The sequence below is a fragment of the Sycon ciliatum genome, chromosome 2, assembly GCF_964019385.1.
Source record: "Sycon ciliatum chromosome 2, ocSycCili1.1, whole genome shotgun sequence".
NCBI classification, from domain to species: Eukaryota; Metazoa; Porifera; class Calcarea; order Leucosolenida; family Sycettidae; genus Sycon; species Sycon ciliatum.
This window is the reverse complement of record NC_088644.1, coordinates 18213712-18237052: the sequence shown is the minus strand read 5'-3', so window position 1 is coordinate 18237052 and position 23341 is coordinate 18213712. Positions and strand designations below refer to the sequence as shown.

General features: G+C 46.2%; 1 protein-coding gene across 2 annotated transcripts in view; it reads left to right on the top strand.

Moving 5' to 3' along the window:
• Positions 1-1504: 1504 nt before the first annotated feature.
• Positions 1505-23341, top strand: part of LOC135809033 (uncharacterized) — a 33003-nt gene continuing 11166 nt past the window's right edge. For both annotated transcript variants that reach the window (XM_065322294.1, XM_065322293.1), the window contains exons 1-8: positions 1505-1984; positions 2087-2162; positions 12732-12918; positions 15642-15770; positions 16344-16459; positions 17487-17627; positions 17945-18008; positions 23145-23207. In XM_065322294.1, the coding sequence (XP_065178366.1) occupies positions 2154-2162; positions 12732-12918; positions 15642-15770; positions 16344-16459; positions 17487-17627; positions 17945-18008; positions 23145-23207 (709 nt within the window). In that variant the 5' untranslated portion in view covers positions 1505-1984; positions 2087-2153. The remainder of the gene's footprint in view (positions 1985-2086; positions 2163-12731; positions 12919-15641; positions 15771-16343; positions 16460-17486; positions 17628-17944; positions 18009-23144; positions 23208-23341) is intronic.

The window sequence follows — 23341 nt, the reverse complement described above, 5'->3', positions numbered from 1 at the left end:
CGTTGTTTCTCTTCCAAACCTCCCTCTTATGGAACTGCCTCCCACCAAGACTAACTGCAGAACCATCCATTATTGTTTTCAAGAATGAGCTTCGCAAACTCACTTGCAAACATAGTGCTTCGCTCTCCGGTATGCCTACGCCATGTACATAACCCCCCCCCCCCCCGTGTGCTCCCCAACGCATTCACGCTGCACAACTTTTCACTACTTTCACTTTAGCTCATACGTGTACATGTACATCCTTCAAAGCGGTGAACCCCTTGATAGGCGACAAGCCTCTGGGTCATCCTAATAAAGATATTATTATTAAAGAGTGAACTATGCAGGAATACAATGTATTTGACTGCTTATGTACATGTACATGTACATGTATGTGCATGTATAGCAAAAATCTATTGGAGTCAATACTAAGGGAGTGATAACACAAAGGCACACAATGAAAACCTTGGTAAATTAATTCCGTGGGAAACTCCCGGTGTGGCGCGAAAGCAGGGCTACAACCGTAGTTGCTACTTTTGAGTTTTGTCTTCCCGAAAAGCTAATTGCCGCAGTTGAATTTCCGCTGGGAGCTGATCAGTCTTTTAGACCAGATCATTTTGGTTGGTCTTTTCGCACACGCGTTCAGCTTTATCGAACTCACTGGCGAAGCCCAATATTGTTGCCGACATGGAGCCTTCACCGAGATGGACCGGTACGCGAAGCTGGGTCGACGTGCGCGCGAGGCCGAGGGTGTACGTGCTATCTTTTTACGACCAATTATTATTATGTTTGTCGTTCGTTTACATGGCCGGAATTCGTACATTTTGGTCATTCGAGAATTACAAAACCCAGTTCCAGAAGCGACCAGTACAGTGCAGTACACTGTCCCCGGGGAAAATTGCGGAAAAAAATCGCAAAAAAACGCGGGGAAAAACGCGGCATAATATGGCATAATTTGCGGTGAATTTGCGGTAAATATGCGGTAAATATGCGGTGAATAATATTGATGTGCGGCAATTTTCAGTGAGTATGTAGTGAAATCAATCAGTTACAAGTCTCTGGTGTAAGCACTCGTCATATTTGAGTAAAAAGCCGCCACGATGAGACGTTGCTGACCGAACAGTGCACTGTGTGTACGTGTAATGCAACAAAAAAAGTTCAAAAACGCGGGAAAATCGCGGAAAACGCGGTCTTTTAAAAAATTGCAAAAAACGCGGAAAAAAACGCGGCCGCGGAATTGCAATTTTCCCCGGGGCCAGAGTACAGTAGTGCAGTGTAAACCACTGTAAACAATACAATGGTAAACGACAACGACGGGGTTATGACTTATGTGTAAATCATGGTAATCGAAAGCGCCCAATGCATTACCACATTACCGGTATGTGACATGACCGGCCTGTTCATGTTCTGACTGACAGTGACAGTCTGTGTAGGCGTAGGCTTGTCACTCACGAGTCATCACTGGTCATCATGGTCATACTCATACTATACGCGACAAAGACTAGTACTAGTAGTAGTAGTACAGACTCAGCAGTTGTTTTGAAGGCAGTGCAGTGCAGTGTGCCATGCATTCCACAGCGACCCAGCATGGCCAGTCCGAATGGCGATGATCTTAGTTGAACATCGGAACATGAACATGAATGATGACTGGTAATCATGGTAATGCACTAGTAGTAAGTAGTATAGTAAATGCCGTAAATGCCGTAATAATAATGCCTAATGCACACGGTACTCGGTAGATCGACTAGGACTAGTACAATGTAGTACAGTACTTAGTTGCTGCCTGTACTGGTAGATCTACGTAAGTCGTAATGACCGTCGTTGTTGAACAGGGCAACAAAGCAGGTGACCGACTTCTCCCGTTACGTACCGGTTCGTAGAAATCGTCCGCATCCAGACCAGAGTTCTTGAAACGGGAACGATAGCGTCGTGGCTGGCGTGGTGGGGCCAGAGAAGGTGATCTGCGACAGGGAAAGAAGATCGATCAGCAAGTGCATGCAGCTAGGTGGGTGCACTTCGTCCGATGTTTAGGCGAGCGGCTTGGAACGCTATCGTGTTTTGCGGCTTGACTAATCTCACTACGTGAAACTTCTTGTTGTTGACACAGGTCCGCGGCATGGGTGCCCTGCACTATCAACTCGAGAACCGTTTTTGTTGAAGCTGTGAAGAGAACGATGGAGACGGTAGGTCTGAAAGATACGCACCAGAACAGATTGTGTTTGGGGCCTCGTAAGGCTCGAGGAGAGGTATGCGCAGGCGCTCCACTGCGAGTGAGGAGTGGCGTGGTAATTTGGTTGACTTTCATCATTGTCTTGCGATAGTGTCTGTGTCGATGGCGTTTGGATACCATCATTATCCACGGCACGTGTCTTGTGAAGGATTGTGTGGGATTGTGGGCTCGAGTTCTAGAAAACTCGGCGCACGAGATTGCATAGTAAAACTCCAGTCTTCGAAATTATTATTTTATACATGGACGGGTAGTCAAACAACTACTACTGTACTATGTCACTATGTACAATGTAACTGTTAATAATTGTTGCTTACGGAGAGGAGCGCCTGTGGGTGCTGTACTGGACTCCTGAGATACTGGTGGGTGAAATTCGGTTACAATACATATCATGAACTGAATTACATGTCTGGAGTCATACCAACTACTGTCGTGGACATGGAAATCCGGTCACACGTCTAGCGGCACCAGGGCACTGGCCAAGCAGCCGTGGGCAAGCAGTACACACATAATAATTATGTGCTGCAGCGCCCTGGTCGCATCGGATCAACATGACTATGTTCTGTATGCGCTGAGGGCGCCGGCCCCAGTTAATCAGGCGACTGCATTTCCATGTCCACGACAGTATGTTGATGAGGTGCGGGGAGGGGGATGGTGGTGGAACGTTGGTCTGGGCCGAAATTTGGAGTCAGCAGGTCACGCCTGTGATCCCTAGTTGTATAGGCCACAGATCTTGTGTGGAACTTCCAAATCTGGGGTCAAAACGCACATTATACCACTTTTTTTACAAACTCCCATTGAATTGAATTTTAACACAGCCTGTTCAAGTATAAACCTCAATAAATATAAAATAATGCCTTCGGAGTTGAATGGAGGCTTTTTCATGAGCCGCCACACCATAATTGTGCTCTCCAGCCGACCTCGACACGACGTTGCCACAGCACACCACCAGAATAGCGACACATCCGTTGGTACTGAATTCCTTCGTACAGCTGTTTTGAGTATAAAACTCTCAGTCATCGGTGGGAGAATTGTACTTCGAAGTAGAATGGATAAGATAGTGAAAATCCCCCTTTTGTACTCGAAGGGGTAGTAGTAGTCTAGGGAAGTCCCAACAGGCATGGCCTCGTTACAGGGAATCCTAGGTGAATCTTTGTGAGGTGAGCAAAAGTACCAGCAGATTGTGCCTGACGACAGTTTGGAGGAAGAGTGTTCCACCGACCTGCCGCCAGAAAAGAAACTGAGCGCAGTCCATACCCTATATGTACAGTAGGTAATACTAAGGCAGCTGTATCCTGGCCACGAGTACGAGCATTTGTGTGCGGGCCAACTGGACGCAGGAGAAACAGTGACTGAAGGAGGGGGCTAGCAATTGATGACAAGCAGCGATAGACCAAAACGATAAATAGTTTCAAATTAACTCTTTGCTCAAACGAATACAGATGACACCGTTGTAAAACTAATGCAGTTGGGTTCATTCTATCTAAACCAAATGCCTTCTTCATCGCAATATGGCTGACCGTTACAAGCCTGTTATATAGGGTAGTTTTCAAACAGTGCACACACGCATTACTTGCATATTCTAGAGTAGACTGTATAATTGACAAGTAGAAAGTTCTTCGAGCTGTAGCTGATAAATTGCGACGGCCATGAGCAAAACAGGCTAGTTTAGCGAAGACCGCTGAACACACCTTTTCTACTTGTGGGCGGAACATTAGATGAGAGGGTAAGCATAATGCTCGCGCCTGAGGCGCGAAGATTAGGGCTAAGCAAAAGAGCCAAGTGCAAAACACTGTGAAAAACTAAACTAAAGATAATGTATAATCATAAAAAATAAAAAGGACCAAGGAACTACAACTTGACACTTGACTGACTCACGACTGCCATCTGGAGCGCACGAGGAGCACGTCGCACCTTCCTCTCGGCAAACCTGCAAGAAAGCACCACTCCCTGCTCAATACACTGATGAGGGGTGAATTCCCCGAAACACTGTGTATTGAGCAAGGAGTGGTGCTTTCTTGCAGGTTTGCGGAGAGGAAGGTGCGACGTGCTCCTCGTGCGCTAGATGGCAGTCGTGAGTCAGTCAAGTGTCAAGTTCGGCAAGAAGCGTGTGTTCCTAGTTGGAGCGATCAACTTCATGACAGTTACCGCCGAAGTCGCAACTTCTAAGTTCGTATTGTTGTCCCTCACGCGGACGTGCGACTAGTTGTTGGAGGTGACAGCGTTGTGAATAGCTATACTGGCTCTCAACGTCTGTTTAGCACAACTCCATGAGCGACTCTGACTCACACTGCTACCTGGGGCTTCACGAGGTGTTTGTCGCGCTGGAAGCAAAGCATCTCTGTAAGTTTGTATCCCTGGTGATGGTTTGGCCTGGAGAGCAGAATATAAGTGGTGCTTTTCAGGCACAATCTTCCTCAGCCTACTCAAGCTCAACTGATGAGGGGTGAATTCCCCTGAAACACTGTGTATTGAGCAGGGGGTGGTGCTTTCTTGCAGGTTTGCCAAGAGGAAGTGCGACGTGCTCCTCATGCGCTCCAGATGGCAGTCGTGAGTCAGTCAAGTGTCAAGTTCGGCAAGAAGCGTGTGTTCCTAGTTGGAACAATCAACTTCATGACAATTACCGCCGAAGTCGCAACTTCTAAGTTCAAGGAACTACAAGTTACGCTATATAATGTCCACTAACACCACCAGTTACTGAACAATCAGCTCATGCGATAACATTGCACGACACCGACCGACAGCACTGACATTCTACAACTAACTGGCTAACATCTAGCACATCTTGGATGCGCACTCCAACAGCCTCCCAACTTGGAAGGTTCTAAGTTATAGAAGTAATATAAGGAGGGGAAGGTGAGCGCAACCAAGGTAAGCACGAGCTGAAGGTCTCAGCTGTGAAGGACGTTGGCGGATGTTCACGCATGTCGATGACGATACTGGCGAGACTTTTATTTTTATAAATTAATCGTTGGCTCTCCATCCGAGTCCATTAATGTAACGTCGTGATACTAATATGAAAAATCTGTATAGGGCCGAATGCTGCTGCCTTCTCCTTTGTCTTGAATGAAGGCTGGTATAAATATACTCCAGACTACACTTCGGTTATACTCCACTTTTATAAGCCTCTAAGGTTAGTTTGTATACCTATTTTGGGTGCAATCAGGGCCAAGGTTGCTTGAAAGAGTGCTCAATGAAACCAGAGTGCAGAGTAGTATGCACACAGAAGACGAGCTGTTTATCTGTGACTTCCAAGTTTCATGCAGTTGGCGATCATACTGTCTGATGATCCCCCCAGTGCATGAAACTAACTACTTGAATTAATAGCACTGCAAACAGATCACTCACGTGCTATGGTCTCATGCAATCTCCCTACATGCTACGGTTCCCTGGTTTGTAGTGTTGGTTGTGGTTTAGCCAAGCACTGTGGACTGTGTGTGTGTGTGTGGGGGGGGGGTCCCATATGGACACGTGTAGAATCAGCGCCACTGTTAAACAAACCTGGTACGTACCCTAGCAAGACGTACACTTGCATAGTATGGGCATTGTTCAAGCCACAGGTGGATTGCCCTATATTGAACCTTATGTTTGGGCTAGAAGTGGATTGGTTACTACCGGTATAAAGCAGGGCCGGAGGAAGTAGTTTGGGAGTGGTCCAGCCAACCTTTGAGGGGGGTCCGGGGGATGTCCCACGGGAGAAATATTGAAAATTTACGTGAAATAGGGCGAATTTGCATCTCGTGAGGCTCCAGAAAATGCAGAGAATTATAGTAAAAGAACACAAAAACTACTTTTTTCCATAATATTAAAGCCATACAGTGCCGGTGATGGTAGCATCCAAGAGATTGAAAACTGTCTGTGAGGAATAGGTAAAAAAGCGATCTATAAAGATTTTAGTAACTATGATCTCGTGTCGACTTCTCCATGTATGCGATACGATCGACTCCCTCCATCGAAAGAGGAGTCTCTTTCGATCGAGACTCTTCTGTCTTGTACGATGTTTTCGCTCGCTTCCAATGTTGCCTAGTGCGAGCATTTCGTTAGGAGTGACTGGTGGTACTTCTTTGGTGGAAGGTGAGCTCATGAGGTCGTGCTGCAGTCTGCTTGTCACGTAGTCCTGAGCTACTTCGAAGCACATCACACGTCGGCAGTACAGTCGAGTCATGTACCTCTGGATTTTTTACACCGGTTTTGCACGAATTACATGGACCATCCAGCTGGGAAAGTGGTCCGGCCATGGCCGGACCAGCCTGACCGGTTCCGCCGGCCCTGTAAAGTACATCTTGCTGTTCCCCGTGCAGGGCCATAGCACTGGGGTTTCAGGTGATTCGGCCAAGTGAGATACTTGAACGGAGAGTGAATAGTATTAAATCTGAGACTGCTTGGTTTCAAACCTAGAATCTGCATGTACTGGCGTGCATGGATTGGGTGGGTCAACCTTTTCGAAATAAAGTAGTGCAGCCATGGTCAGACAGGCAGGCATAGTGGGATGGTCTGAGACTATGATTGAGAAACAGAGGGTACCAGGTTCAAGTCCTGCTAGGAAGCGGAAGGAATTTTTCCAGGCGTGCTGCGACCCAGAGTTAATTGGGAACTTGTGGCCTGGCACGAGGAAAACATGGATGCAGTGAATGGGATTTTCGGTCTTTGACCACTTGCTGGTGAGCTGATCTACTCACCTCCCACCCATGGAGTCGTAAAATACTACTCCCTGCTCCCACCGCTTTTGGAGCTGCATCTGCCCCTTGATCCTTGAAGGGTGGTGGCGTTCCTACGGATGCGGAAAACTCGACCTTTAGCCAAGTCTGCCGCGAACCGTGAATTTTTATTTTTAATGGTCAGACTGACTGGATTGGGTGCTACGGCCCTTCCGTGGACTACGTCTTATCAGGGTTCCACTGTACTATTATGTCGCAAGCTTCAACATTTTTCCCTTGCTTAGGCTGTCATCACACCATGGTACGAAGCGCTGCGTCTACGTCCACGTAAGGAGTTTTTGGTCGGTTGTCATGATGATCCGTATACGGGGTGAAAACAGGAGCAGAGGAAACGGGAGACGTAGACGTGGTATAGAGAGGGGGGGGGGGGGGTATACGACTTTTTGTATGAACGTGCATATCTCCCCCAGCCTTTTTCCGAGCGACCCTGCACTTCGATGTACGTGCGTTCAAATCTCTCCAAAAACGTGACTGCGTGTACGCGTCAAGAACTGTGCCTGTCTGATGACACGACCACCCGTTTTGGTTTTTTCACCATAGATGTAGACGTAAACGGGAGTCGGAGAACGTAGTGTGATGACGGCCTAACCCCATAGTTAACTTAACCGGGGTACTGTAATTTCACAAATTTTCGGTTTACTTTTATTTTCGGTACTTTCGGTGCATCTGTTTCATACCTAAAATTTCAATACACTGAACAAACACTAACACACATAATCCAATAGGGAACTGCTTCTCTGTAACGAAAATTTCTGTTCACCTAACCTAGCTTTTTGCTTTCATACCGAAAATATTGAGCACCGAAATTTTCTGAAATTAGAGTATGCTGTGAACTAAATAGAAGTCCAGGGCTGTGATTCAACCATGCTGCAGCTTGCTGCCTTTAGGTCTTGTACGTTGAATGATTTGATTTTACATTGACTCTCTCAAGCATTGGCTCTGAAGTGCCGTATTTTCAGGGGTACTTGCCGTAATTATATTCCTGCGCTTTGCCCAGGCGTATGATATCACTGGTATAGTGGTGTAGTACATCTGGTAGAGATAGGGTAGAGATAGGGCACAGCAGCCCTTTAATGTGCAATATCAACTAAGTTACTTGCAGTGCTTTGCTTGTCCGCATCTACTTACATGACTCACTGATCACGGGCGGGCATGGCAGCAACAACATCTCGTGGAACCAGGCATTGCCAAGAAACCTAAATCATGGGAGTGACGTACTGTAAAAGCCATTATTCTAACGAGGCGCATATAATTATAACGATTTCCCCAAATTGACTAGTTTACGTGTACCAAAGGTAACGATTCTCACTCATTCTCAACGGTCAATAGGACGGTATATGTATCGATTTCTGTATAACGATTTCTATTTTAACGACAGATTTCTCCTCGTTAACTCGTTAGAGTTAGCACTTCGTTATAATTATATGGCTTTTACAGTACATGTCTGTATGATGGCATGCAGTGCAATGGCAAAGATTATGTCGTCACGGGTTTGATGAAGAACTAACTCTGACAACGAACAACGAACGACTGACACTGAGACAAGACGAGACAACAGAATATATTATAGTGAAGGCGTACAACGGGGACAAGACGAGCAAGTGTGTACACAACGGGGACAGAAGACGGTGCAGCCGCATGTACGCAGGAGTCAAAAACAGCGCAGCAGCATGTACCACGACTCAGCATCATGTACAACAAAGAGACACAAAAGCAGCCACATGTACGACAAAGAGCTACACGTGCAACCACATGTACAACGAAGAGACACAAGCGCAGCCACATGTACAACAATTACGTGGTGACAGACAGCAGCTGGCTTTGGTACCCCATTATACATGTATCCTGTACCGGCACCATATAAACCCAACAGACACTACTTGTACAAAAACATGACTGGAACTGCGGGCAAGTTGCAGTGCGAAGCAGCACGTCAAAAACTCCCCTGCCTGGAATGGCACCTCTGGTCAGTGCAGAGCCATTTGGTCAGTGCAGAGCCATTTGATCAGTGCAGAGCCATATTTGGCTTTGAAGAGAACACATCCATGATTGTAGTCTCACTGTGATTAATTGAAATGGGAATTGAAATGGGAATGGAATTAAAACTTCGAATTCAATTTAAACAGTCAGGGGAAGTGAACTGCTAGAAAAGGCGGAAAAATGCCAACCCCTCCAGGACTCAAACCCGGGATCTTGCTTGTCATGACCAATGCTCTAACCATCTGAGCTATGGGACCAGGCCAAACCTAGAAGGCGCTGACACGTTTTTCACTCCAAAGGCAGCTCACAACACATGCCACACGTACTGATGGCACTTGAGTCTTTTCCCTACCCCGGAGGACTCTAGTGGTACGTTCCAGAAACTGATCATGGTTGTCCCCCAGGGACGGGAAAAGACCCAAGTGCCACCAGTATGTGTGGCACGTGTTGTGAGCTGACTTAGGAGTGAAACACTTGTCCGCGCCTTCTGGTTTGGCCTGGTCCCATAGCTCAGTTGGGTAGAGCATTGGTCTTGACAAGCAAGGTCCCGGGTTCGAGTCCTGGTGGGGTTGACATTTTATCTCTCTCGCGTTTCTGCCAGTTAATTTCCCCTGACTGTTTACCTTGAATTAGTCTCACGGTGATAGCGTTTTCGAATCAAAGTACAAGTGCCAAGATGGACATGAATTTGAATCCGCTCTGGCGCGCTCCGATACGAAGCCACTGCCTCAACCACCGTACCGCTGTGTCACTGTCCCGCTGCACAGGCTGTGCAAGTGTATCGCTGCCCCCCCCCCCTCCCTGTACCGTCGTGCCACTGTGCAAGTGTACTGCTGCCGCACTGTATCGTTGTGTCACTGTACCGCTGTGTCACTGTACCGCTGTGTCACTGTACCGCTGCCGCACTGTACCGCTGTGTCACTGTGTAAGTGTACAGCTGCACCACTGTGCATGTGTACTGCTGCCCCACTGACACACTGTACAACCGTGCCACTGTGCATGCAGGGGCGTCGGAATGTATGTTTTGGTGGCACGGTCAGCCACCTGCAGTGCAATCATTTACTCGTGGAGTTGGGGTGGCTCCTCTAGAAGTGACAAGTGACCGTGCAGGTTGCGTTGCATGCGCTTCAGTGAGGTGTGCAACTTATGAGTGCCGTGCCTGCACGGAAGTGTTCTACTCGTATGCTCCAAATCTGTCAATATGAGTACATGGAAGCACTGGTATGTACACGATCCGATATGCCGAGAATGCATCGGACATTGTTTCACAATGTGTATGTACGTGCCAGTCTCGTATACTGGGGTATACTGGCCGAACTCAAACATAAAGAGTGCCAGTTGTGAGTGCAAGTTGTACACTATAATTATAGCCACTGTATATATTATGATCTGTGACATCCGTGGGTCGTTTATCGTAATTCCAGTGTCTGTTCTGTTAGGTAAACAAATGAGTTTCTAATGTGGTGTGGGTGGGTCAACTGGCACCAAGTGGCATATAAGGCATTATCTGTAGGCGGGGTCACCTGGAACTGTTGCATTCCGAGGGCCTGTCATCACCAATTCCACAATGATAATATTACTTGTCTCCGGCTGCATATGCTCGTCTGATTCTGGAAGGTTTTTGGCATCAAGTACAAGAACATACCGGTAGTCATTTTCTTGTTCACTTGATCAGACAAATTGTCTTATGTGTGGTAGTTAAGTTAAGATGATAGGAAATGTGACTGGGTATAGCTTTACTGTTATAGGCTTCTCCTGTCACATTTCAAGTAATTAGTTGTCGGGAAGGACAGCTACACTGTAACATTCATCCGAGCATTCTGGCCACGATCCAACCTACAGGAGAGGATTCACAGTGCACTAGTGGTGACAACTGAGATTTTGCGCATGTCGTTTCACGCAACATTCCTGCGACAAAATGCATGTGTGGTCTCGCATGAGCATGTGACACACAATTCATTCAAATTCACAGATACAAAGTTAGTACTAGCTAGGTGGAATGTAGTTCAACGTCACATGCACTAAGTCAGTACTAGCTAGGTGGAATGTAGTTCAACGTCACATGCACTAAGTCAGTACTAGCTAGGTGGACATAGGGTAGAGAGTTGCCTTTGCCTGTTGATGCCAGTAGGGCAACGGTCTCTGGTCAAGCTTTTTCTTCACTCTTTAGTCTTTAGGCATTTCCCAAGTCGGCCGGCGGAAAAATTCGCCAAAAACAGTGGTTTTGAAGAAGTCACCGATATTTTCGCCCGATTATGCAATTTCGCACTGAATTCGCCGAAATTCGATGTTTTGGTGCCTCAACAGCATGCAAATAAAATTTCTATAACCATTATACAGCGAAAGGTGACTGCGATTTTAACACACACAACGGCCACAGCTCTGAGTTCTCTCTCTTTTGTCTGACAACGATAGCCCAGACCCTTCTTAATTTCTTACTCCCAGTCTTTATCACAATGGACAAGTTGTCCTCCTGTGGCCTGCTTTCGTGTGGTTTCCACTCACGGATTCTCCGATATCCAATAGTACCACCGCTTTTGTACATCTCTCTTCATATCAGGTATTTACGATGCACAAGTGGAGCAGCAGATCCTCAGGCTTTTTAAATCAACCACCTCGAAAGCACATAAATGTCAAACTGTCCCAAGAGCGTAACTTCCGCAGGACAGTGTCCATTCCTGGATTTGAATTTCCTGCCAGAGCGGAAATTTTGCTAGATGAAATTTTCCTTGTGATATCAATCATACAATCATGCGACATTGCTGCAGTGGAGCTGCACAGCAGTCCTCAGGCCAACAAGCCTGGGGCTAACTTGCTAAATCACTAATGTTATAGGACAGTGCATGGCAGGGAGGGCTTGTTAGTGCTCAACAGGTTAGCCCCGGGCTAACATGGAGGTGCTATCAAGCCTTTAGGCCTGATCTGCCATGCACTATTATTCCCATAGCATCGAAGCAGACAAAGGAGATATCCTCGCTTATAGGGGAAGTATACCCTAAAAATCAAATTATCACCAGTTGTAGTCTTCAGGGTGCGTAGATTTTAGTTGTACACTGTACATTTTCTGCATAGTTCATGGTCTGCACCGTACTATAATGTGTACTTGAAATTGTACGCACTTGTTTAGACGGCACATTCAGTAAAATTACGATTGAGCGGGCAGTAGACCCTCGTAAGGCTCTTGGCGGTAAGGTCGCTGATTGGTCATCTCCTAGACGACGGGACAGCGGCCTTGCTCTTAATAACCATAGGGCTCGAGCTGCCATGCCCTAAAACCTATTATCAGTGCCATTTGTATCCTGACATGTACCTGATTAAAACAAAATGATGATTAGATAAGATTCGTATACTGAGCTGATAAGAAAATATAAGTAAAAGGACCCATGAATACGAGTTATGTGTAACTCTCCACCCCTGCAACTATATTAAAAATTGACTGCTTAAGATCTACATCATAGTAGATCTTAAGCAGTCAGAAGTAAGCTGAATGCTGTTGGTTTACACATTGGAATTGCAACATGTGTTAGAGCTAGGTGTAAGGTTGTTGCCAATATCTCAGTGGTCTGTCAGTTGTGTGCCTAGTTATCACACTTTCTGAATGCGCATCATTTAGTTACCATGGTTACAGTGGTGGATAGTTACGCATACTGTATCTTGCATCCATCTGCCCATTCACTTTTTTTATATAGGTAAGATTCGCTCAGATTAGATTGGAAGTAGTCACCCGTTAAATGCCGGGTTGGGCATTGCTATCATGATAAGATTATTGTTGCAATGTTGTCATGATTCTCGTGTCTTCTGTCATCCCTATTTCCCCATGTCGGCAGGCATTTCGAAGCAGTCTCAAGATGATAGTGGTTCTAGTCTTCTATTTCAATGTAATCCGGGATGCCAGTAGTGTGATAGTTGATGCCTCCGGTGATGGTGTTTCAGCTGCTACGCCGGTGCCAAAGTGCACTTCTCTTCCCGTGACTAACCACCGCACATGCTGTAACTACAACAGCAATATGTCATGTAGGTAGTATATGCCTGTAAATTTTGAGTCCTGAGTTTATTTGTCGCGTTCTTGAAGATTTCCTTGGGCATGAAACCGTCAAGTAAGCATATAGTGAAGTGCGGTGCACCAAAAACAGAGAACAAAATGGACAAAACTAACGTGTTGTTGACGACCTACCTAACAGCCTAAGCGTAAATCTAATCGGCTTCTGTTTACATTACGCAGAGCGAAGTTGTTGAATGTTTTAGAAGCTGTTTATAATCACAGCAAGAAACCTAACTATGTATACAGAAGCCGATTAGATTTACGCTTAGGCTGTTAGGTAGGTTGTCAACAACTCGTTAGTTTTGTCCATTTTGTTCTCTGTTTTTGGTGCACCGCACTTCACGCTTCTTGGGTTTACTCACACTTGCAACTTTAACCATCTAATCCAAAGTAATTTTGTCTTCCCTGTGGGAGGTTCTGTGCTAAGAAGGGGGAAGAATATGTACAGAGCTCAGGTCTCAAGGCCGGGATAGCCTGTACTGCATAAATGAATATTTCAGGATGTTTAGTCTTCTTGACCAAGCCTGGTATGGTCTTGGTATGAAGAGGCTGCGATAGGCGGTTCTCATATCAAAGAGGCTCCAAATTGAGCCATTTTGCACTCATAGTCAGGGTTCTCACCAAAGCGACCTAGCAGGGCGCTGCACCCTCCTTCACTTTTCGACCGCCTCCTTTCAAAATGAATGCGCCACCCTTCAGAGTGCGGCGCCATATTTTTATATGCATGATGAGGAGTGCACATCATGTACATGTAGTAAGCATTGTATGGGTCATTGCATCATTGCATCATTGCATCATTGCATCATTGCATCATTGCATCATTGCATCATTATGATTACTTACCTCTATAACCATATCAATGGCGGGTTCCAGTGGCCGGTGAATAAATACACGGAATGGAAGTACAATAGTTGGTCGGTTGCTTACTGGTGTCGGTGAAATTAGCGCCCAAAATGGCGGCACGAAATGGCGATAAAATGAGAAAATTTCGGGTCCCCTGATTCCCCCCTCTCCCCCCCCCCCCCCGATTTTTTTCTGCCCATAACCCTGATAGTGACTATAATGGCTACCTAGTTGCATGCAATTATGTCATCACCAGAAATGCGGTACAATGGACATGTAAACTACGTTGGAATTAGGCTGTGTTTACATGACAATGATTTGCGTTTACACGACAACGGAGTGCGGGTGAAACGGAATGGAATCGTTGCGTTTGCTATGGTCGTTTACACGAAAACGCGCGACAGCGCACCCCGAAGCGGAATGAAATGGAAACGCAATTCAAAGTGTTTTGAAACGTTTTCGAAAAGTTTTTGTTCCGAAATCTTAGAAAGATGACTTACCGTATTTTCTCTAATAATAAGAGCACGCATCTCTTCTTTTTTTTTCAACCACCCTCCGACCCGTGCTATTATTGGAGACTGTGCTTTTATAATTTCAAGCCCATTTTGCCGTGTTCCTGTTTTGTTTTTGGAGTGATCTTTTTCTTCATATTTCTAATAAGGCCATCATTTTTTATATCTATGTTTCGCGTCAGTTCAACTTCCAGATTAATATGCGCGAGGTGGAAAAAAATAAAAAAGTTGCAAAATAATAAAAAAGGCTCATCAGAGGTGTATGCACTGTACATAGCACAATAGCTCGTGCATGGTGTACATTCGAAAGAAAAATCGTACATCGAAGCACAACATCTGGGTTATCAGCATGAGTAAATATTCACAGAGGAGGCAACCGTTGGTCATGGTGCCTATGCTTCGCTGGAATATTGTACTCAGACTTCAGCAGCGGTGCAAAGAGCTCCGGAACGACGCATCCTCTCAGCTTAGGCGATCAATGCGGTCTGGTGTAAGCTCATAGAATATTGCTCCCAGATGCCGAACAAACGATTTACCAACGCTGGCCTAGGCTAGAGGCCATTTCTGAATCCCAGCTTCGCCGTATGCAACCTGTCCACACTGATGGCTCGCACGATCGTACACTCACTGTGCATGTTCGATTTTTTATTTTTTCCGAAAAAATCAAAACGTATGCGTGCGGACGACGCGAAACATAGCTATAAAAAATGATGGCCTAATAACGTTAAATACCATTGTCCATACCAGAAATTAAGGATACGAAAAGCGGTAGTGGCACAGAATAAATATTTTGTGGCAGTAACCAACATAAAAAGCGGGAGGCAGACTCCCGGTGCATTCGTACAACGTTGCATGTGCCTTGGTCACAACTCCTGCCCACGGCAGGTTGACGGTCTCTCGTTCAGGCCACAGCTCCTACGCTAAGCAGGCCGACCTGTCTTTCTCTTACACTCAAGTCACAGCTCCTGACTAACTGCAGGCTGACTCGTGCACGCCTGCTGCTCCGCCCAATATCCCTGATATGGCAACCAGACAACACTGTGTTCTGAGCCTGTTGCATGCCTGTATGTGGAGAGTGCGTTAAAATGTTTCGATGCATGCGTGCACTGTGCCTTTATTGAAGACTGCGTTTTTATTGGTGAAAATACGGTAATTGGCTATTGAACTGCCCAACAATCAATGTACCCTGAATTTTCCAGACTCTGGATGGACTTGAAAACATCACATTGTGAACACGTCATTATTCATGGGTCTCCTATAGTCTTTGGCACAGTGATGAAATTGGACAGCCTAGCCATGTTCTCTTCTCTGTTTGAATTAACTGGTGTTTTATGCTATAGGTTGTCGTGATTGGACAGCATGGCACACAAAAATGACCCACTGCAATGCCAATAATCTAGCTCCATACAATCTCACAGTTGAGCAAATAAGCCATGAGTTGAGATTCCTGTGGACAGCTCCACTGAATGGTAGGTGGATCTCTATGGTGGTCACGTAGATAGTGCAGCAAGAAGTGCTGGCTAGGGCGATGAATTTGCCAGCATGCAATGAGTCGCCACAGTGTTCCGCATTTGGCCATGACCAACGCATTTGCCCAGGAACTTACAAATCACCTATTATCCCGATGTGTGCTACTTGATGAAAATTGATTGAAGCCAATCCATTCAGGATATTCATTATTGGGTTTCAACTGATTTTCAAGCTCTTGGAATTGAACAAAGCCCACTGATTCCTGCTTTCCATGGCGTGTATATGACTTTGCGTGCATCCATATGAGAAAACGGGGCTTTCAAAGTTTCTCTAAACAGCTGTTCCTGAAGTATGCAGTCACTTGGTACATGGCTGTCATTGCTGGCAGTATTGAATGAGACCAGCAGAACCAAAAAACCAAAAAACAACAACAAAAACAGGGATGTGCTTCGTTTCTCTTGTCTACATGTATGAAGTTTGCTTGACTGTTGTGCTTGCTATACTTGACTGTTATGCTGCTGCTATACTGATTATTGGTTAAACCAAGCCGTTCTAAATTTTTCTGTTTTCAGATTCGGATGTATTTGGATATAGACTAAGCCTATCGTGCCAGTGGGAAAACAGAGAGAGCAAATCACTACCAACTGCACTGATATCTTCCACAGAGTGTTTTGAACTGAATAGCAAGGTAAATGTTATGCCACACACCCGCGTGCTACTATCCACAAGAACGATCCACTACTGAGTAACCAATAGTATAGCTTGCATTTCAACTTCAACAATGATAGAGGAAGTGTGTGTTGTTTCATACGTGGGAGCTTGCACTTTTCCTGCCGACTTCCCCTCGGCGCTTGTTCTGCACTCAGTCCGCAGGCGACACTGACACACATCGGCGTCTGGAGTTTGTGAGGTGTTTGTTGTGCTGGAAACGGAGCGTCGCATTGTAGCGGCTGGTGTCCCTGGTGATGTTTGGCATGCTGAATGAAGCCTCTGCAGCACAAATTTCATTATCCTACTCGAGCTCAACTAATGAGGGTGAATTCCTGAAACACTGTGTATTGAGCAAGGAGTGGGGCTTTCGTGCAGTTTTGCGAAGGGTAAGGTTTGATGGACTTCCGCATCATCATGGCTCAGAATGGCAGTTGCGAGTCAGTCACGTGATTAAAAAATGAAGCCTGCAGGGAAAGGGTGGGATCCTATGTAAGGAGCAACACAGTCTCTTTCTACATTGTTGATTTATGAATACGAAAGGACACATGGCTGCCTAGTTGCAACCGCCTTACTTTTTATTGTCCCTGTCCTTAGTTTAGAGCCTCACTGTATGCTTTGCGACGCATACCATCAGGGGTTATGGGCATCTTCTGTCAACCATGACCTAAACTGCACCCAACTTCTGTGTTGCGTTGTGCAGACCAGTACAGAAGCCTTTGGTGGTCTTGCTCACAGCATGTAGTGTTCTTCACACAGATCCAGTCCTACAACTGGAAAAGTACAGTGTATCAATTTCTACTTTTCCGCTGCTGAACTGCTGGCCAATTGGTCCAGCTTATCTCTACCTCGCTCGTTACATGTTCCCTTTCTTTCCCTTGCCCCCCCCCCCCGGGCCACGGGCCACGGGCCCCCCTTCCTTATTTTAAAATATTTATCTTATGTATTGGACTTGTCATAATCTTTGGATTGGCATACATGTACATGTGTACAAAATGTTCATCCAGGAGATGACCATGGTCCAAGTCACACCGTATGCTTGTAAGGACAGGTATTCTTGGTTACCAAACAACTGCTTGCATAGCTCTATTTACGCTGAATTCTACCGCTCTGCAAAGCAAGATGCAACAGCTCGATGTCAACTTCATGTAAGGAATACAGTAAATGAGATGTTTTTCAGTAGTATTGGAATCTATATTCTTGTTGCGTAACTGACTTGCACCTGCATGTGACGTTCGACTGAGCGTAGCACAGCTAGTAGCTAAGTTACGCACTCAATGTATTTTGCATAGAAAACTCGGCCTGAACATGCACGTGTGTGTTTTAAAGTTCTTGTAACAACACCTGACATCCATGTACTACCTTATGGTGCTCATCCCAACACATTATCAGCTTACTGCAGATGTTTATATTGCTTGCTTTGCTTGTTGCTCTACTGGGGGTGTTGCTTTGGATTTGTTCATAGGTGTCCTCTTTGCCTGCCGTCAGTCATAAGCTGGCAACTATTACCAAGACATTTGAGCTAACAAGTAAGAAATTTGACAGTTTTCTGTAAATGCCAGTGCTGCACATGTATAATTGAACGGGTTTCAATTGGGGCTGAGGCTAGCGAGCATTCCATTCTTCCTACCAGAGATGTGTGCTGGCTCAGCTATGTACTGTTAGTGCAGGAGTCCAGTTTTCAGCCAAAATAATTCACGGTCCGCGGGAGACTCAGCTGGAGGCCGAGTTTTCCGCATCCGCAGGAATGTCACCACCCTCTAGGATCAAGACAGGAACGCCACCACCCTCTAGGATCAGGAAAGGAACGCCACCACCCTCTAAGATCAAGGCAGGAATGCCACCACCCTCTAGGATCAAGGCAGGAATGCCACCACCCTCTAGGATTAAGACGCAGATGTAGCTCCGAAGTGGTGGGAGGTGAGAGATTAGACCCACTACAAAGTGGTCAAAGACCGAAAATCCCATTCGCTGCATCCATGTTTCCCTCGTGCCAGGCCACGGGTTCCCAATTAACTGTGGGTTGCAGCACGGCAGGAAAAAATCCTTCCGCTTCCAAGCAAGACTTGAACCTGGTACCCTCTGTTGCTCAATCATGGTCTTAGACCATCCCACTATACCTGCCTGCACCGAAAAAGCACTGCCAAATTGCGGGTTTTGTCAAATTAGCTGAATCATAGGAAAAGGCCTGAACATGACTCTAAATTTCTAACTCTCATCCGTGTTCGGCGGCATTCATTAAAAGGTATAGTGGATGGCTTGGATTAGACGTCACACCCCTCAGAGAGTGGCAAAAGGACTTAGGCTGTGTTTAGACGTACCCCTCAGAGAGTGGCAAAAGGACTTAGGCTGTGTTTAGACGTACCCCTCAGAGAGTGGCAAAAGGACTTAGGCTGTGTTTAGACGTACCCCTCAGAGAGTGGCAAAAGGACTTAGGCTGTGTTTAGACGTACCCCTCAGAGAGTGGCAAAAGGACTTAGGCTGTGTTTAGACGTACCCCTCAGAGAGTGGCAAAAGGACTTAGGCTGTGTTTAGACGTACCCCTCAGAGAGTGGCAAAAGGACTTAGGCTGTGTTTAGACGTACCCCTCAGAGAGTGGCAAAAGGACTTAGGCTGTGTTTAGACGTACCCCTCAGAGAGTGGCAAAAGGACTTAGGCTGTGTTTAGACGTACCCCTCAGAGAGTGGCAAAAGGACTTAGGCTGTGTTTAGACGTACCCCTCAGAGAGTGGCAAAAGGACTTAGGCTGTGTTTAGACGTACCCCTCAGAGAGTGGCAAAAGGACTTAGGCTGTGTTTAGACGTACCCCTCAGAGAGTGGCAAAAGGACTTAGGCTGTGTTTAGACGTACCCCTCAGAGAGTGGCAAAAGGACTTAGGCTGTGTTTAGACGTACCCCTCAGAGAGTGGCAAAAGGACTTAGGCTGTGTTTAGACGTACCCCTCAGGGATTGGCAAAAGGACTTAGGCTGTGTTTAGACGTACCCCTCAGGGAGTGGCAAAAGGACTTAGGCTGTGTTTACATGAGAATGTTCAACCCGGGTTGAAAGTCGTTACGATGGAAAAATATAGGCGGTGCTTACATGAAGACAGTTGACCCGAGTCAGTTACTGATACCGTATTATCTCTATTACAAGCACAGTCTCTTGTCACTGAGAAGCCCAGTCTCTATTATAAGTGCATTCCAAGAGGGCTTCGAAGATATACTAGCGCAGTCTCCAATATAAGCGCAGGGCTTATAATAGAGAACCGTATGGATCATGTCCATGCATGTTTAACGTCACACATCACATAAACACATGCTGTGGTAAACGTCTGTATCCCCGAGATCTAAAGTTCAGGAAGCACAAAACTGCAGTCCAGGTACCTACTGAGAAACGTCCTGCTACTGATATAATGAAAATAATAGGCAATGTACATGTACCAGGTGGTTGAAAAATTACAAGCCCAGTCTCTAGTAGAAGCCCAGTCTCCAATATAAACCCAGGATCCGGACTGGTTGAAAAAATATAAGCGCTGGGCTTATATTGGAGATAATACGGTATGCCACCAATATCGGTGGTATACTCTAGCCGAGACGTTATAATGTCAAACTGATTTAGATTGGGAGAGCATAATAATGTCGGCTACAAGAACACTGTTATCATACTGTTAACTGTTGTAATTGCTGGTTGCGGACAGACCAAACTACGTGGCGACCACCATGAGGTCTAAAGGAAAGAATGGTGAAAAGTGGCTGTATACCACAGCTAAACCAAAGCGTGCGCGCAGGCAGTAATGTGTATGCGCAGGCGGTAATGTGTATGCGCAGCAATACACCAAATACACAAACGACCAAAGCATGCGCGCGGGCTGAAATGTGTGCGCGCAGCAATACAACAAATAGAATACACCAAAAGGGGGTAAAGGGGCTACAACTACGTTTCTGTATTCGAAGTGTAGGCGTGAAGTGTGCAGAGCAGCGTGAACGGAACTCAATGCTGAAGGTAACGTAACTAGCTTCCGTGGCAATGTAACTGTTCTTAGTACAACGACAAGTCTCCGCACTGGCAGTGCGTATGAGGACCACGCATGGAAGAGACACCATAAACAAGTGCATAGTACATACTGAATAGTTACGGAATGCTCGAATGTGGGGTTTATCTATATTTAGATTTAGAGCACTATAAGTGAGACATGTACGTATGTACAAACATACGTACGAGCGTGCATAGGTCCGATAATGGAACCTAGACATAACGGACACAGATCCATACAGGGCGCAGATCCATACAGGGTGTGGATCCATAAAGGGCACATCCTACTTTGAAGTATATGGGAGTTAGATAGACATAAACGGCTGAATATATTACAATTATAGCACTGTACAAGAAAGATTCGCGAATGGTGGTGCCATTCGCGACAGTATACCGTATTATCTCCATTATAAGCCCCGCGCTTATATTTTGACTGTACACTTGCAACATCGATGTACGTGTAAAAGTACGAGCGCAATCTAAGAAACATTGACGCGATCATCGTCGCCGCCTTTTCGGCTCACTACTTTTTTTACATACAGCATGCAGGACTGGCAGGCTCAGTTATGTGTCTACACTAGCTGCAGGGGCTGGAGTTCCCTCCATGTGCGAGTAGTCTTGAGCTAAAGACAGTAATATTTAAACAATAATCGTTTAGCCGATAAGCCGATCGTTATGGTATCAGCTAAGCCACTAAGGAAAAAATGTAATCTTTTCAGCACTAATGCAAAATGTCACTAAAAGCGCCATTTCGTTCTTATAAGAGCACGGATGAATGCGATTGACCCATATGTTGTAGTTTTTGGACGCTGAGTCGACTGGTTTTGGTCCAAGAATGCTGCGATGAAGCGTTCGGCCCTTATTCCCAATCGAACATGGTTGAACAAGCGGTCACGTGCTCCTGCGTACACCAGTCACCTGGTCACTGGGCCAGCAGGCGACAACTTTTACACCAACGTTCAACTCGAGTTCAACTCGGGTGACAGGAATGAACCCAAACAGGTTGTAAGTTGTACCCTGCGGGCACGGTGACCAGGTGACTGGTGTACGAGGGAGCATGTGCCCGCTTGTTCAACCATGTTCGATTGGGAATGTCGCATCCCCGGCTCACAGTGACCGGACCCCGAAATCACTACGAGCGGCGACTGAATATAGACGTACGTGTGGCCTCACGACAAGCCCAACACAACCCAGGGGCCAACCAATATAGCTGGCTTGGTCCAAGTTCAACCCCACACGATCAACAGACAAAGACTGTTAGTTTTACGTTGTGAGTAGTATCAAATCCGAGCTCAAAGTAAACGAAGACAGAGAGCTGAGACAGAGTCTCGACTGCTAGACTAGACTAGAGTAGACTAGACTGGACTAAAAACTGAAGTAAAAGAGAGAATGAGAGCTTCTTTTATAGGGTGCTTCAGAGATATATGGCGTGATCATTGCGAGGTAATTCCAGGAAATAGCAGAACAAGTCAAACCGGAATGTGCGCAGCCAGTCAGCAGAAATGCAGAATATACGTACGGTGATCATTCGAGAAGAAAGAGAAAGAAAGACATCGAGAGAAGAAAGACCAAATTGGGACGTGGGGAGCCCGCTCACCCACGTCAGAGCATAATGTGAGTATATGAGGGTCACGTTGGGGAGCCCGCTCACCCAACGTGCCATAGTTCAGCGGCTTCTTATGGTAAGTTCTGCTGCATTCTTGGTCTTGCTTGCGTGATACTCTGACCTCTCGTGCGGTCACTGCGGTGACGGTTTTGGTTCTTGCACACGTCTCCTGTCTTGCACTTAGCTCTTGTTATACAATGTCATATTAGTCTTGGCTCTTTGCACGAAGCGCCGAGGCATCGTGGAAACCTGTAGAACGTCGTAGTGACGTGGTTTTGCACAAAGCCTGGGGTCACATTTCCAGGAAGTGAAGAACTTCCAGGAAACGTACAACGCGAGAACCTACCTGACCAGGTTCCGGCCTTGGATCACATGACATGTCATGCCAAGAAGGCATGTCACCTATGTGGGAAAGCGCGTGTCGCTCAACCTACATGCTAAGCACGTGGGACAAGACACTGGCCAAACCACATTGTCCCAAAAGGGCGTGACAGCTCAGCACAGAGCTGCTCACTAGGTAGATCCTGCTGTCACAGGACTATCAGGCAGCAGTAGTCACGTTCAGGGACGTGACAGGAACAAGGCCCGAACGCTGCATCGCAGCCTTTTCGGACCAAAACCAGTCGACTCAGCGTCCAAAAGACTACAACGCATGGGCCAATCCCGGTCCTCAGTGCGTTTATAAGTCGGAAATGGCGCTTTTATTGACATTTTGCATACAAATCCCCATCTAGTAGGGCGCAGTCGCCCAGTTTCGGTGGAGTAGTAGTAGTAGTAGTAGTAGTAGTAGTAGTAGTAGTAGTAGTAGTAGTAGTAGTAGTAGAATTTATTATTTTACTAGGGAACTCCCAACAGGCGTTGCCTTTTTACTGGGAACCCTGGTGGAAGTGCGCGAGTTCGATTTGGAATAAAGGAGGAAGGGAGCATCTCAGCTTCCTCGAACCAAGACCATTCGACTCAGCACCCCGAAGACTACATCTGGTAAAAATTTGATCTTAGGCTTAACTTCCCCTTCAATAAATTTGTACTTTCTTGTCTTTGTTGCAGGTTGTCGTGACCGTGGCTGTCCACTACATCGGTTTGCATTTCGACATGGTTGTAATGAGTTTTGTAAGTACCTGTGAAGACTTTTAATGATAGCTTGCATAGACCTCGGTCCTACCGGTAGGACCATCATACACAGACATGCATGGTCTCTGTTCTAACATTGACCTAAAACTTGACCCTAAACTGTTGCTAAGGGG